Source organism: Globicephala melas, chromosome 1, assembly GCF_963455315.2.
Source record: "Globicephala melas chromosome 1, mGloMel1.2, whole genome shotgun sequence".
In the NCBI taxonomy this organism is placed as follows: Eukaryota; Metazoa; Chordata; class Mammalia; order Artiodactyla; family Delphinidae; genus Globicephala; species Globicephala melas.
In genome coordinates this window covers 2,017,442-2,030,911 of record NC_083314.1, presented here as the reverse complement: position 1 = coordinate 2,030,911, position 13,470 = coordinate 2,017,442, and the positions used below count along the sequence as shown (strand labels likewise).

The 13,470-nt window shown below is 44.5% G+C and overlaps 1 protein-coding gene across 1 annotated transcript; it reads right to left on the bottom strand.

The window, feature by feature from the left end:
* Nucleotides 1–348: 348 nt before the first annotated feature.
* ZNF281 (zinc finger protein 281) lies at nucleotides 349–5,325 on the bottom strand. The gene is made up of 2 exons (XM_030844308.2): nucleotides 5,239–5,325; nucleotides 349–5,123 (listed from the first exon to the last, which is right to left on the bottom strand). The coding sequence occupies exon 2, from the start codon at nucleotides 5,103–5,105 to the stop codon at nucleotides 2,493–2,495; it is 2,613 nt and encodes an 870-aa protein (XP_030700168.1). The 5' UTR covers nucleotides 5,106–5,123; nucleotides 5,239–5,325; the 3' UTR covers nucleotides 349–2,492.
* Between the last annotated feature and the right edge of the window lie 8,145 nt (nucleotides 5,326–13,470).

Below are 13,470 nucleotides of genomic sequence, written 5' to 3'. Positions count from 1 at the left end.
GTGGTTGAGAGTCCACCTGCCGATGCAGGGGACACGGGTTCGTGCCCCGGTCCGGGAAGATCCCACATGCCGCGGAGCGGCTAGGCCCATAAGCCATGGCCGCTGAGCCAGCACGTCCGGAGCCTGTGCTCCGCAACGAGAGAGGCCACGACAGTGAGAGGCCCACATAACGCAAAAAAAAAAAAAAAAAAAAAAAAAAAAAAAAAAACACACACGCACGCGTGCGCGCGCACACACACACATTCCAGTCCCTAAACTGCAGGTTATACCACTGACATGAATATTTTATGAAATGTAGTTAACAGAAAAATGTGAAAAATGTGACTGGATATTAAGTGATATCTCCTTTCTTCAATTTTGTGATTAACAGGTCTTTTATTGGTAGTAAACTAGAGCAAACAATCAGAATAGTACATATGCAGTATTCAGTACACACAATAAAAGTTAAAGAAATTCAAAACCTGTATAAAACAAAACACTGGAGAAAAATCATACAGCTCAAGAGATACAGTGGTAAAGGTCCTCTCCATCCTTCGATTACAGCTTGTACTCTGTACCCAACAGAACTTACCGCACTTAGCAAAATAAGAAATACATACTTTTTAGTACTGAGTGTATTTAAGAGGATTAAACACATTTTCTAAGGTCCTTGCAATGACAATAAGTGACCCTTTAGCTGGTAAAGCAGACTTAAGGGAGGAAAGTGGGGAAAGGAAATTAACTAGTATGTTGTAACCATTTTAAATAATTTCTCATTTTCCAAACACTGCTTTCATAACAGAAGTGTTTTACACTTGCACAATATTAATTACTTTATTATACATGGAAGCCTGTGGTAGGCTGATTACACAATAAGACTGCAAACAACCAGTGGTACTTTTCTGACGTCAGAAGAGTACATAAGACTGAAACATCACCAAAAGTACATAAAAAACTCATCAGCATAAACATCAAAGTACATTAAAAATATAATCAGGAAAAAAATACAATTGCTAAAAAGTGGTTTAGAGCAGAGCCACTGTCTACCAGTGGCTTCAAATGGCAAATTAGCGTTCATAGCAAGTTTGGATGACTTTACAAGACCCCTGTACAATACTGACTAACGCACCCTTTTAAAATGTACATTACACAGGCTGCAATTTCACAAAGAGGTTCTGATGTCATTACTAAATAAGCCACTCTTCCCCCTCCCATCGGCTTTGTCACCAGTTGGAATTACCACCTTATTAATATCCACAGCTCTGAGCGTGTGGGGCTTTATTATACATGGACATCTGTGTGGGTTCTGTTTTTAAAAAGGGGGAGGGTGGATGTTTATTCTACTGTTTGGATGCCGGAAGGCATAGGAAATGCATAACAAATTACCTATTGGAATGTGAATCATTCTAAAATTGAAACTGTCCAGATAGAGAGGAGAGGGAACAAGGAAGGCCCAGAGCTCTGAGAGGACAGGTTAAGAACAAAAATAACACAAAATACCCCCGGAAGTGTGGGTGACATGTAGTAACAGAGACGGAGAACAGTGTTTTTAGGCCATGTATAATAAATAACACACACCCCAAATTTCAAAGAATTATGTAATTCCAACTTGGGTTCTAATACTGCAACCAACCAACCACTTGGGCTTCAACACTGTTCCCATCAACTCTTGATGGGAGTCACACAGCCTTGTTACAGTTGGGATAAGGAGAGGGTGCCTTTTTTTTTTTTCTCTTCCTATTATTAAAGCTATCATTCCAGGCTTTGATCAAAGATTCAAGAATATTTGTTCTACCAGGCTGGAATGAATGTGGTTTGGAAGTTCAGAGTACATTTAAAAGCTGCAACAAAATATAGGTAGCCAACATCTCAGAATTTTGGATCAGCCCAGATGGAGACAGCAATTTGAAATGTTTTCGATCCCTTACTTAAATGATGACACGTGTATCGTATCAGCCCAGATAGAGCAATTTGAAATGTTTTCGATCCCTTACTTAAGTAATGAAATGTATTATTATACTATCTGTAAATTGGATATTCCATTACAGTGATAACGTACAGAATTCCCATGCGTTATTACACTTTCCTGAGAGTAAAGCAATTAGAATAACCTTAATCCTAGCAACAAAGTTTTTTTTTTTGTTTTTTTGTTTTTGTGTGTTTTTTTTGTTTTCTTTTGTTTTTTTTGTATGGTTTTTTTGTGTTTTTTTTTTGTTTGTTTTTTTTGCATTTAAAACTTTTGGGCTATTCCCTGACGATCTATACATGTAAATTTGATTGCTAAACATTGTCACTTCGAATGTCAAACTATTTTAATCTATTGATTTTGATTAAAAATCATAATACAAACAGAGCTAAAATCACACTAACAAAATAAACTAAATATGAAAAGTTGCATTGAAAGGGCATTACATTATTCTTAATAGGATCGTGTAGAAACATTCCAATGGCAGTGTTCTCAAAATAAAACAAAATTACATTAGAAGACCTCCAGCCTGGTCACTCTTGGGACCTTACCTGTAACTCTGGCTGGTGGGGGTCTTTCCTCTGGTACTACATGGCTCACTAACATCAGACATCATGTTTGTATACCCTGAGAAATCTGACACTGAAGTCCTTGCTCTATGGTCCACTTCTCCATTAGAGTTCGTGATAAAGGTCATTGGCACCCTGCTGCCCGACTTGAACTGAGAACCGAACGCCTGTGCAAAGTTCTCAATCTGGTACGTTGTTCTGGGCTCTACGTCCTTCTGAGGATCCATCTGGCCGGCTAACTCCTGAGATGGGATCTGAAAGCTCGTTGAGGACTCTAAGTTTTTCTGTTGTTCCTTCTGGCTAGTCAGTTTCTGAGATGAGGACTGGAAGGCTGATGAAGTCTCTAGATTCTTCTGAGAATCTATCAGGTCATCCAGCTCCTGGGAAGGTGTCAACTGCTGATGTGTGGCATCCAAAGCAGACAAATAAAGACCCGGCTGAGACCCAAACAACATCCCAAAAGGAGGCTTTGGCAATGAAGATGGCAACACTGAGGTAACAGACTGGCCGAAACCACACTCCAAAGGAGATGTAGTGTATATCTGTTTTTCTGGAAATAAAGTGTGGTTGTGGAGAGGTGAAGACAGACTGACAAATTGGAAACCGTGTCCCAGAGTAAAACCTGCATTCGTGGATTTCTCGAAAGCCTGTTGGAGGTATTTGGAGTATTCTTGCAACATGCTCGCCTTGTCACTTGAAGCAGTCTGGGTGCCCGGGCTCAAATTTTCTTCTTGAACCAGTTCTGAGTGTTCTCCTGAGGCGTGCAGATCCACTCGTGGTTCTGTTATGTTGAAAGGATCTTCCTTCTGGCTCTCTGACTTGTTGGAGTACTGATCCAAAATACTTTGTAAAACCTCGTCAGGAATTCCCGACTTGTCGTGACAAGACTTAATTTCCGCGTTCAGGGCCGAGGAGTCAATAAGGGACAACGGGGCCTCACTGTCCAAAACACCGACGCCCGCCGACTGAATGACGGACTGCTGGGAGACCATGTGTCCCACGTTCACGGAAAAGGCACTGTTGCTGCTGGCGGTGGGTAGGTATCTTCTTTTCTTTGAGAACTGCATGGCATCGTCATAATTACTGCTTATTTGACCTTGTTTGCCACTTGTACTTTGGAGAAGACTAATGGTCTCCACGCTACTGTTTGACACGATGCCAAGGGAGCCACTCGGTTTCCCAGACAAGGACTTCTGTCCAACTATGTCTGGTAGCGGTGACACAAAGTTCAGGTAGTTTTTATCCATGCTCTTCCGGCTTCCTTTCTTAAAGATCAATTTTGGCACCCTCTTCTGGAGTTCCTCTATGCCAGTGCCGATGATGCCCCCACTGGAAGACACAGCAGGCATTTCTACTGAGTAACTCTGCATGTTTATGCTGTTTGACATATGGGATTCATTTGCTTTCCCAGTCTTGGGCTCCTTGTTTTCAACAGCTATGCTTCTCGACTTCGCTTTTCTCCTTGAAGAACTTGTACTTCCCTGAGACAACACAGCCAGGTTACCCACGGTGCTATGGTTGCTGGATGACCCAGGCTCTGCACTGGGCGCCCCCTTCGCCAGGGCTTCGCCGCACGTGCGCCTGTGCTTCAACAGTCTATCAGTCCTTGAGAAATACTGCTGGCAAGTGTCACATTTGTATGGCTTTTCTCCACTGTGCGTCCGCTTGTGTCTCTCCATATGGTACTTCTGGATGAACTTCATGCTGCACTGATCGCACCCGAAGGGCTTCTCCCGGCTGTGGATCTTCTCGTGCCTCTGCAGCAGGTACTTCTGGATGAAGCCCATGCTGCACTGGCTGCACTGGAAGGGCCGCTCTCCGGTGTGGATGAGGACGTGCCTCCGCAGGTGGTAGGAGCTGCGGAAAGCGGCGCTGCAGTGGTCGCAGATGTGAGGTTTCTGGCTTGGGGACAGGACGGCGCCTTCTCCGTCTCCCGCCAGCGACGGCTTGGAAGATGCGCCCGGCTTCCTCTTGGCTTTGATTCCCTGAGATTCTGGCTTTGGCCTCTTGGCCTTCTTGACGCTCGCGTCCGGCTTGGGCTCCTCGGGGCCGCGGGGGTCGTCAGTCCGGCCGAGCAGCACGTCGCGGGGGTGGGGGGCGGGCGGCGGCGGCGGGTGCAGGACGCTCAGGTCCTGGATGACGCCCGGGCCTCCCGCGTCCCCAGCGCCCAGCCCCGGCGCCCGCTCGTCTGCCCCCGCGAACAGCCCCCCGTAGTGAGGATGGGGGGCGCCCGGCGGCTCCTCGGAGTCTGCCGGCTTCTCCTGCTTGATGCTGACCAGCGACTGCAGGAAGCCCCAGGAGGTCCTCTGCGCCGGGAAGGCCGCGCCGGGCGCCGCCGGCTCCTTCTTGAAAGTCACGTCCGGGGCGGGCGCCGGGGGGGGCTCGGCGGCCGGGGCCGCGGCCGGGGCGGCGGCCAGCACGCACTGCGGGGGAGGGGCGGCCGCGCCCGCCGGCCGCGCGAAGCTGGCGACCGGGGGCAGCCGGTGGTTGAACATCACCATGCCCGGCGGGAAGCTGGGCTCCATCTCCGCCCGCCCGCCGCTGCCCGCGCCGCCGCCGCCGCCGCTCAGGAACGCGCTGCCGACTTTCATGCCCCGGAGCAGGCCTGGCTGAGGAGAGGAAGGAGGAGTGGGCCGGCCGCCGGCCGCGGCGCCCCCACCCGCCCCCGGCCCGCGCCCCCGGCCCGTGCCCGCCCGCCCGACGCCGCCCGCGCCCCGCACTTACGGGTCCCGCCGCCGCCGCCGCCGCCGCCGCCGCCTCCGGTTAATAAAAATAACGCCGTCCTCTCCACAATGGAATTAAAAGCCTGCGCGGCACTGCGCAGCCGCGGCGCGGGGCCTGCCGGGAGCTCGGCGACCCGGCCCGAGGGCCGCTGCGCCGGCCAGCGCGCCTGCGCCAAGGCTTCCGCCCGGCCGCCTGTCAATCACTCGGGTGGTTGGGCGGAGGGAGCCCCCGGGAGGGGAGGCCCCGGGCGGCCGGACGCGATTGGTGGGCCGCACGCCGGGCGTCGGGGGGCGGGACCCGGGGCGGGCTGCTGCGCGGCGGCGGCGGAGAAAGGCCGGAGGGAGGGGGATGCTGCGGGGCTGCGGAGTGGGCGGGGGGACGGGCCCGGTCGGCCCGGCCCCCTCGGCTTTGCGGCTTGTAGGCCGGGTGTTGCAGCCGAACCCAGCCCCGGAGGGGGGAGGCTTGGGGCGCTGTGGGTTCTGCCTGTGTGCCCTGAATCTCCAGTGCTCAGCATCTACTGGGACAGGTTGCTTCCGGTACCCCTCCTTGTCTGGCACACACTTTAATAATGGGCGCTTTTCCTCTGCATTTGTGGGAGGGGCCTGCTTTGAAACCGCAGCAGAGGTACCGTTGCAAAAAAAAGGTTGTCTTACTGCCAACCTACCTGAAGGCTACTGAAAGAGGAAGCCGCGTGTAATCCAGGTGCGGCAGCCCTGTAAAACACGCCCACACGCATACTTTATCATCATCAGATGTTCTTTAAATGCCCACAGGCCTTCTCAGTCTGTCTAAGAGTCCGCTGGCCCTGTTGTATTGCTGCCTGGCCCTCTATGTTATTTATGAAAAATCGACTGCCAGGCCCTTCTAAGAGTGCTACTCAGATCCACTCTGCCCTCCCCAGTACAGAATACTGAGAAACGCAGGCAAAATCACTAATTGTTCTCTTAAGGAAACTTACAAAGTAAAATCTTGAAATCAAAGAGCAACAAAAATCAAACAAATATTTATTCCGTGCCTAATGTACACACAAGGCACCCACTTTCATGTTAAGCGAAAATCTAAACCAGCAACTCTCCTAACCAAGAGTGTGTGTAAAGCACAGGATTATTTTTCATAAAAGAACCAGCACCATGACAATAATTTCTTTCCATGGTACGTTTTCATGATGAAATTACAAGTCAATTGTCTCACAATATTTCTAGCCAAATAACTTATCATAGTTAAGTAATAAATGACTTCTCTGAGAAATTTTGCAACTGGAATCATAAAGATTATCAACTAATCCTTACAGGCCCCTCTGAGCCTGCTCAAAAACTTGTAATGACTATGTAATGAGTATTTTGAGACAAGAAATATTAGTATTTTTCTAACTCCATGCAACTACATAGAAGTATTCTGCCACTTAAACTGTGAAACTCTAATACCGTCAAGTATATTTCAGTGTTAAAAGACTGAAAACTCAAAAACTTAAGGCAGTTGTAAAATATTAGTCAACGCCTATGAGAAATGAGGCTGTCCCTTTGCTCAGGGTGGCAGTGTTTAATGGTAAGCTGGGATGCATATAAGCTAGTCCAAGCATGAAGGGCAGCAGGACACTCATATGAAAAGCCAACTTTGTTCCTCAGTTATCAAGATAAGAAACCTGTCATTTCTCTCATTCACTCTGTCAGCCTTGAGATACTCCAAGCAGACTTACCTCTGTGTTGTACACCCCATATATCAGGAAGATGAAGAGACCCTGTAAAAGAAAATGGAGGGAAAAAGCTGTTAACGCTAATCATTTCAGCAGCAGGAATACCTGAAATCAACTTTCCTGGGAACAGACAAAAGAAGACACACTTCATCAAGGTCAATTTATTTATCTATTCTTCAATGTCAGAAGCTGTACCTTGAGCATTTATAAGATAACATACCAGCACATCACTTATAGTCCTTGTGCTATTCACTTCTTTAGACTACAGCAAGTAGGAAAAATTTGTTACAGTCTTCAACAGGGTAGAAAAAAATCTTTAATATTAAAGTATAAAAGAGCTAAAAGGATAAACCTTAAAGGGTAATAAGTGTGAATCGTTTTTAAATAATATTTAAAATGCCAGTTCAAGTTAAGAAACTTTCACATCATCAGCTGTTGTGAGACTGCACGCATCGTTATTGTTTGCTATGTATAATAAAATTCCAAATATCTGCTATTTACTAGTTCTTAGCATTAGAAAAATACTTAATTGCAGTATATAAATTAAATCTCTCTCTTAAATCTAAAATCTTAAATTTTTAAAATAAATAAAACTGTAACGATTTAAACTTAGTAGAGATAATAGGGAACAAGAAATTTCCCATGTGTTTTTGTCTTACAGAGGAAAGAAAAATCTATATTGTACTAGTCTTGTTAGGTACTAATAAACCAAATATTAAGTAGGGGTCTGGACTAAAATCTGGATATGATTCAAATAGTTAAGTAGTATGGCATTTTCAAAAGGAAAATATTACAGGAAAATTTAAATATTTGTTTTACCTCTGAATCCTTACACATTACAGATTATGGAAAACATCCTAGAACAAGGAAACTGAATAAAACAGAAATGAGTTTTGTTCTTGTTAGTTTCTTTTTTAACAGACTTTATTTTTCCTGTTGCAGAGCACAGGCTCCGGAGGCGTCAGGCTCAGCGGCCATGGCTCAGGGCCCAGCCGCTCCGCGGCATGTGGGATCTTCCCGGACCGGGACACAAACCCGTGTCCCCTGCATCGATCGGCAGGCGGACTCTCAACCACTGCGCCACCAGGGAAGCCCCAGACTTTATTTTTTAAGAACAACTTTAGATTTACAGAAAAGTTGAGAAGATAGTACTGAGGGTTTGCATATATCTGCACCCAGATTCCCCTATTATCAACATTTTACAATAGTATGGTACGTTTTTTACAATTAATCTTTTTAGTTTTCAATACTCCTATATATAATTTCAGAAACTAAAACTATTGTAGTACATGTATTTGTATTAGTAAGAAAGACATAGTTTTGCACAATCAAAAATTTCCATGTGGGTCATAAACTTTTAAAAATTCAATGACAGAGTTTTTCATTGTGTATATATGATTTTCCAAAGCTCGGTATCGACATGCAATCCCATCTTTCAGGTTGCCTTTGTCAAGATCTACAGAGTGCAGAGTGAATTCAAGCGGCTTAGATAATACTCATTTTCTAGGCTGTTTGCCCATATTCTAGATCATTCAAGAAAAAAATATATACTTCTTTCTCTGATTTATGAAAAAGACTAGAAGATAATTGACAGTCGTCCTTCCCTTAGTAATTGCTAATTCTTATTTCGTATTGTGTTATATACATATAAAATTAAGTCATTCAAACTTTAATTCTATTTGTGAGATAGGACTATTTTGCTTTGTGCGATAGATGAGGGTTTTTTTTAGAATTTAACATTAACACTTTATTATATTTGCTTAATTGCCTATTTATCAATCTGTCCATTCCTCTATCACCCACCAACCCATCTTCCTTTTTGGTGCATTTCACAAGTAAGTTGCAGAAATCAGTACACTTTTCCTAAACTCAATATTGTTTACAGTAATAGATGAGTTCTTGATAAATACGGTTTCCTGAGTATTGAACAACATGCACTGTGATTTCTGTACGTTAAAAATTCAGCTGTTTGCATGAATCTATATGATGCTTTGAAAAAATCAAAGAGCCATTCTATAATGTGTATAATCACTCCTATAATTTATCTATCCTGTAAACTCAATTTTCTCCAAGAGAAAACAGTAAAAAAAAAAAAAAAAAAAAAAAAAATTCACATTTTTCCCCATGTCTTGGTAAAGTGAGGAGAATATTTGTATTTACTGCACTTCTGTGTTCTTGTTACACATTTTAAATTTTAATACACTTAATCCTTAAAGTAATGTAAAATGATCAACAACAAAAATCTCCCGTTAAAAAAGGGATGTAGACTGAAAAGGGATTTTAAGTAACGGCAGCTTCAGTCTCAAAAGTTTCTTCTCTTTCTCCTTTTTCTTCAACAGAAGCACTGAAGAGCGTGATTGAGCAAACCCCCAAAGGATGACTTCCCAAGACCCCGAAAGGGTCTGAAACTCCAAGTCACTCCAAGGAACGTCTGCCTTTCTTTCTCCGGGGCTATCCACCTGATACCACCACAACCAGTTGAAAGGTCAAACATTAGGAATAATTAATTAATTTAATTGCATGCTTCACACATGATGCCATTTTCCCCACTGATGTTACCAGCTGTTGACAGTTGTGATAGTTTAGACCTAACTCTGCAGAACTTCATAAACCCTTCACTACCGGATACACATCCCATTTCCTGTATTTCCCAACGAGAAAAATGAAATCAGAAACAGCGAAACATAAAAATCTTAAGCCATAACTATGAGCCACTTCTTAATCCCTGCAGAGAATACCTTTAAGAACAGCTGGAAGGAACCAACCGCGAAACTTCAACCGGCACTGAGGTTTCTGGAACTCCTTATACCAACATTCTGTCCTACCGAAGAGTGAATATTGAAGTATGCCACATCTCTGCAATGAATGACCCCCACGTCTGTTAGGAAGTTTCTGCGATTCCATCCATAGACATACCCGTCCATCATATATTTGGAGTATCTATCTATAGAGGTACCAATTTCTCAATATTTTAGTCCCGGTAAAATTAACACTTATTGGGCAGGAATCTCCCAAGGGTGGCTGGATTCCTGTAACATGTGTGTGTTTCGTGGGCAAGAGCCAGGACTAGGGAAAGAACACCAGGGTGTTGCATTTAACACTGTACAGGAGTTAAAAACAGAAACTTAAGGGAAGGGGGCGGGAATCTCCTCTATTTCTTTATTCTCATTTATCTATGAAACGTTCAAAACTGAGGCAGCTTTGTAAATACTTTCATTGTTACAGAAGTCCATGGAACAGTATCTGCGGAAGGATTCAAGGGCCAACATCTAATCTGTTATTTTTATATTGATTGGCCTTGAGTTTTCATAGGACACGTCATGACTGCAACAAAATAATCTTCTTTTAAGTGCTAATATGTTCTTTCCTGGCGATACAAAGAACAGGAAAGATGCCACCATACACAGTACATTACCTACTCAAGAATCTGAATAAGATTAACAATGCTAATATATGTATAGCCCCCTCAAAGCACTTTCATTTACATAATTCCGTTCGTTCCTCACTACAATACTGCCAAGTAGGCGACGGGCGTATTATTAGCTTTATTTTAGATATGGGCATTTGGAGGTTTGCTCAAAGTGCCACGATGCTGACAGGTTGGCGAAGCCAAGGACATACGTTCTCACTCCTCACACGATGCTTTTTCACACACACACTGCCTTCAATAGACCCTTTCATAACTTAAGTCACCAGCAGCAAGATAATGCAATTGGTAAGATCTTTGAAAGCTGAGGTTTGTCGAAAGCATTTTGCAGTTTGATTAGCTCAAGGTCAGGGACTCGGTATCCAGTAATAACCCTGCTCCTCTGCCAGTCTAAGAGGGCCTGGCGAGTGCGGCAGGAAATTGGCTTCACAACAGAGATTCTCAGTTGCTATGTGCCAGGCTCTGTCTTTTGTACTTTCCTACCAAATTCTCATTCAATGATGTATACTTGCTAGTTGCCGGGAAACATATCTTTTCCCATCAAAAGGCTGCTAGGTAACCGCATAGTCAAACATCCTTATCATTATCAGCATCTACTGAACTTCTTTGAATGTATGGCCCTAAGCTGTGTGCTTTTATTTATTTATAAATCACGCTCCAACCTACCTGCTATAAACAATTCCCGTTTGGGGGGCAAAATCCCATAGAAACAAAGCATCAGTGGACATTGGCATGTGTGCTCCGGGTTGCTCCTGGCAGCACTGGGTAAGGTGGCAAAGACATGGAAACAACTGCAGGCCCTTCAAGCTAGGAATAGCTGAATAAATTGTGGTATCTTTAGCCCCTAGGATATTAGGCAGCCGAAGGAGTGAGCTAGAGCTATGTTTATTAGCCTGGAGAGAGTCCCATGCATTGTTAAATGAGAAAAGGAAGAGGAACAGACCCGTGCATTATATAGTCTCATTTTTGCCAAAAGGACGGCAAAACCTTCCTTTCCTCCTCCCCAAATATAACTGATTCAACAGGAGAAAAGGGTGGAAAGATTCACACCAAACCTTTGTCACTGGTTTCCTAAGGGGAAGGATGGACGGAGAAGACGCAAGTCAGAAACAGGGGGGACAGAAACTAACTAGAAAAACAGGCATGACTTGGTCAACAGAAGAGGTGAAATGTAAAATTCTACAGAGCATATTGCCATAAATATAGCAAACAGAATCTGCACCTGGATAAGGATCTAAATATAAGATGAACAAATAAAATATTGATTTGAGGTTAAGACTGTGAGCGTTTGTTTTTTTAAGATTCCTATTATTTTAATATAAAGATGACAGTAAATTTGAACCAACAACATGTAAGTGTGTTTATTTAAAGTGAAGTTATGTTAAAATGGGTTTATATTTTTACAGTAAATGTATATTCATTGTGGTTAATGGACTAAAAGAAACGTAAGCAGTTTAAACAGTAGAACAAATACTTTGTTTTGCCAGGGAAAGAGGGTGGATCGTGTGTGGAAGGGGAGCTAGCATCTATTAAGGAATGGCCTCTTTTGTGTTATGCATTTGATTTGATACTGTTCTCAAGATCTGGTTCTTTTTTTTTTTTTGACATCTTTATTGGAGTATAATTGCTTTACAATGGTGTGTTAGTTTCTGCTCTATAACACAGTGAATCAGTTATACATATACATATGTTCCCATATCTCTCAAGATCTGGTTTTTGAAGGAGTAGGAAGGGTGATCAGGGAGATGGCTGGAAGAGAGTCTGGGTGAGAGAAGGAAAAGCCCAGCTTGGCGAGAGCATAGAGCTCTCCAGGGGACCTGCCTCAGTTCACAGTTGCTAGACCAAGCGGTTTTCAAGTGAGAGGGGAAACTGATGAAAACCAGACAGTGGACACGACCAGCTGTAAGTCATGCCAAGGAATTCAGCCACTCTTCTCTCTTCTCTAGGAAAGGGGGATCCTTAAAGATTGTGAATCAGGAAAGTGATGTCATGAGTTTTCTGTTTTGTTTTGTTTTCAAGTAACACTAGCAGCAATAAGGGAGATGGGTTGAAGCAGCACAGGGTACAGGCAGGGCAACCAGTTAGGAGGTAAGAGAAACCAGGGAAAGAGAACCAAGACAAAGGAAATGGTTATGAGGACTCAGAGATGCTTAGGAGGTACCATCAAACGGACATGGATGCTGACTGCACATGGAGGGTACAGGGGCGAGCTGAGTTACAGATGATTCTTGGATTTCTGGCTCTGGGGATGGGGCGGGGGCTTACCATTTCCTAAGATAGCGGGCTTTCTCTAGTTGCGGCGAGCGGGGGCTACTCCTCGTTGCGGTGCGCGGGCTTCTCATTGCGGTGGCTTCTCGTGTTGCGGAGCACGGGCTCTAGGCATGCGGCCTTCAGTAGTTGTGACGCGTGGGCTTCAGTAGTTGTGGCGCACGGGCTCTAGAGCGCAGGCTCAGTAGTTATGGCGCACGGGCTTAGTTGCTCCGTGGCATGTGGGATCTTTCCGGACCAGGGCTCAAACCTGTATCCTCTAGCATTGGCAGGCAGATTCTTAACCTCTGTGCCACCAGGGAAGCCCAAATTTATTATCTTATATATGTTGAATGCGAGTGTGGTCTGGTGAGTGATTGGACACAGAAGTTTGAGCCTTTAGGAAGGATACCTGGGATAGAGATATGGATTCGGGGGTCATCAGAGTACAGATGGAAACTGAAACCATCAACTAGGTAAATATGTTAGCATGTAAATGGAGGTGATGGCTTTGGACAGGGTTCTGGGAAATGTCATCTCTGCTCTAGAGATGAGCAGAAAGAAAAGAACCAGCGATAAACAACAAGGTCCTGCTGTTTGGCACAGGGAACTGTATTCAATATCCTGCGATAAACCACAATGGAAAAGAACATGCATATATGCATAACTGAGTCACTTTGCTGTACGGCAGAAGTTAAACACAACATTGTAAATCAACTATACTTCAATAAATTTTTTTTTTTTTCTTTTTTTGCGGTACGCGGGCCTCTTACTGCTGTGGCCTCTCCTGTTACGGAGCACAGGCTCCGGATGCGCAGGCTCAGCGGCCATGGCTCTCGGGCCCAGCCGCTCCGTGGCATGTGGG

Coding starts and splice junctions, on each gene's coding strand:
- ZNF281 (XM_030844308.2), bottom strand. CDS start 5,105: ATGAAAGTCGGCAGCGCGTTCCTGAGCGGCGGCGGCGGCGGCGCGGGC.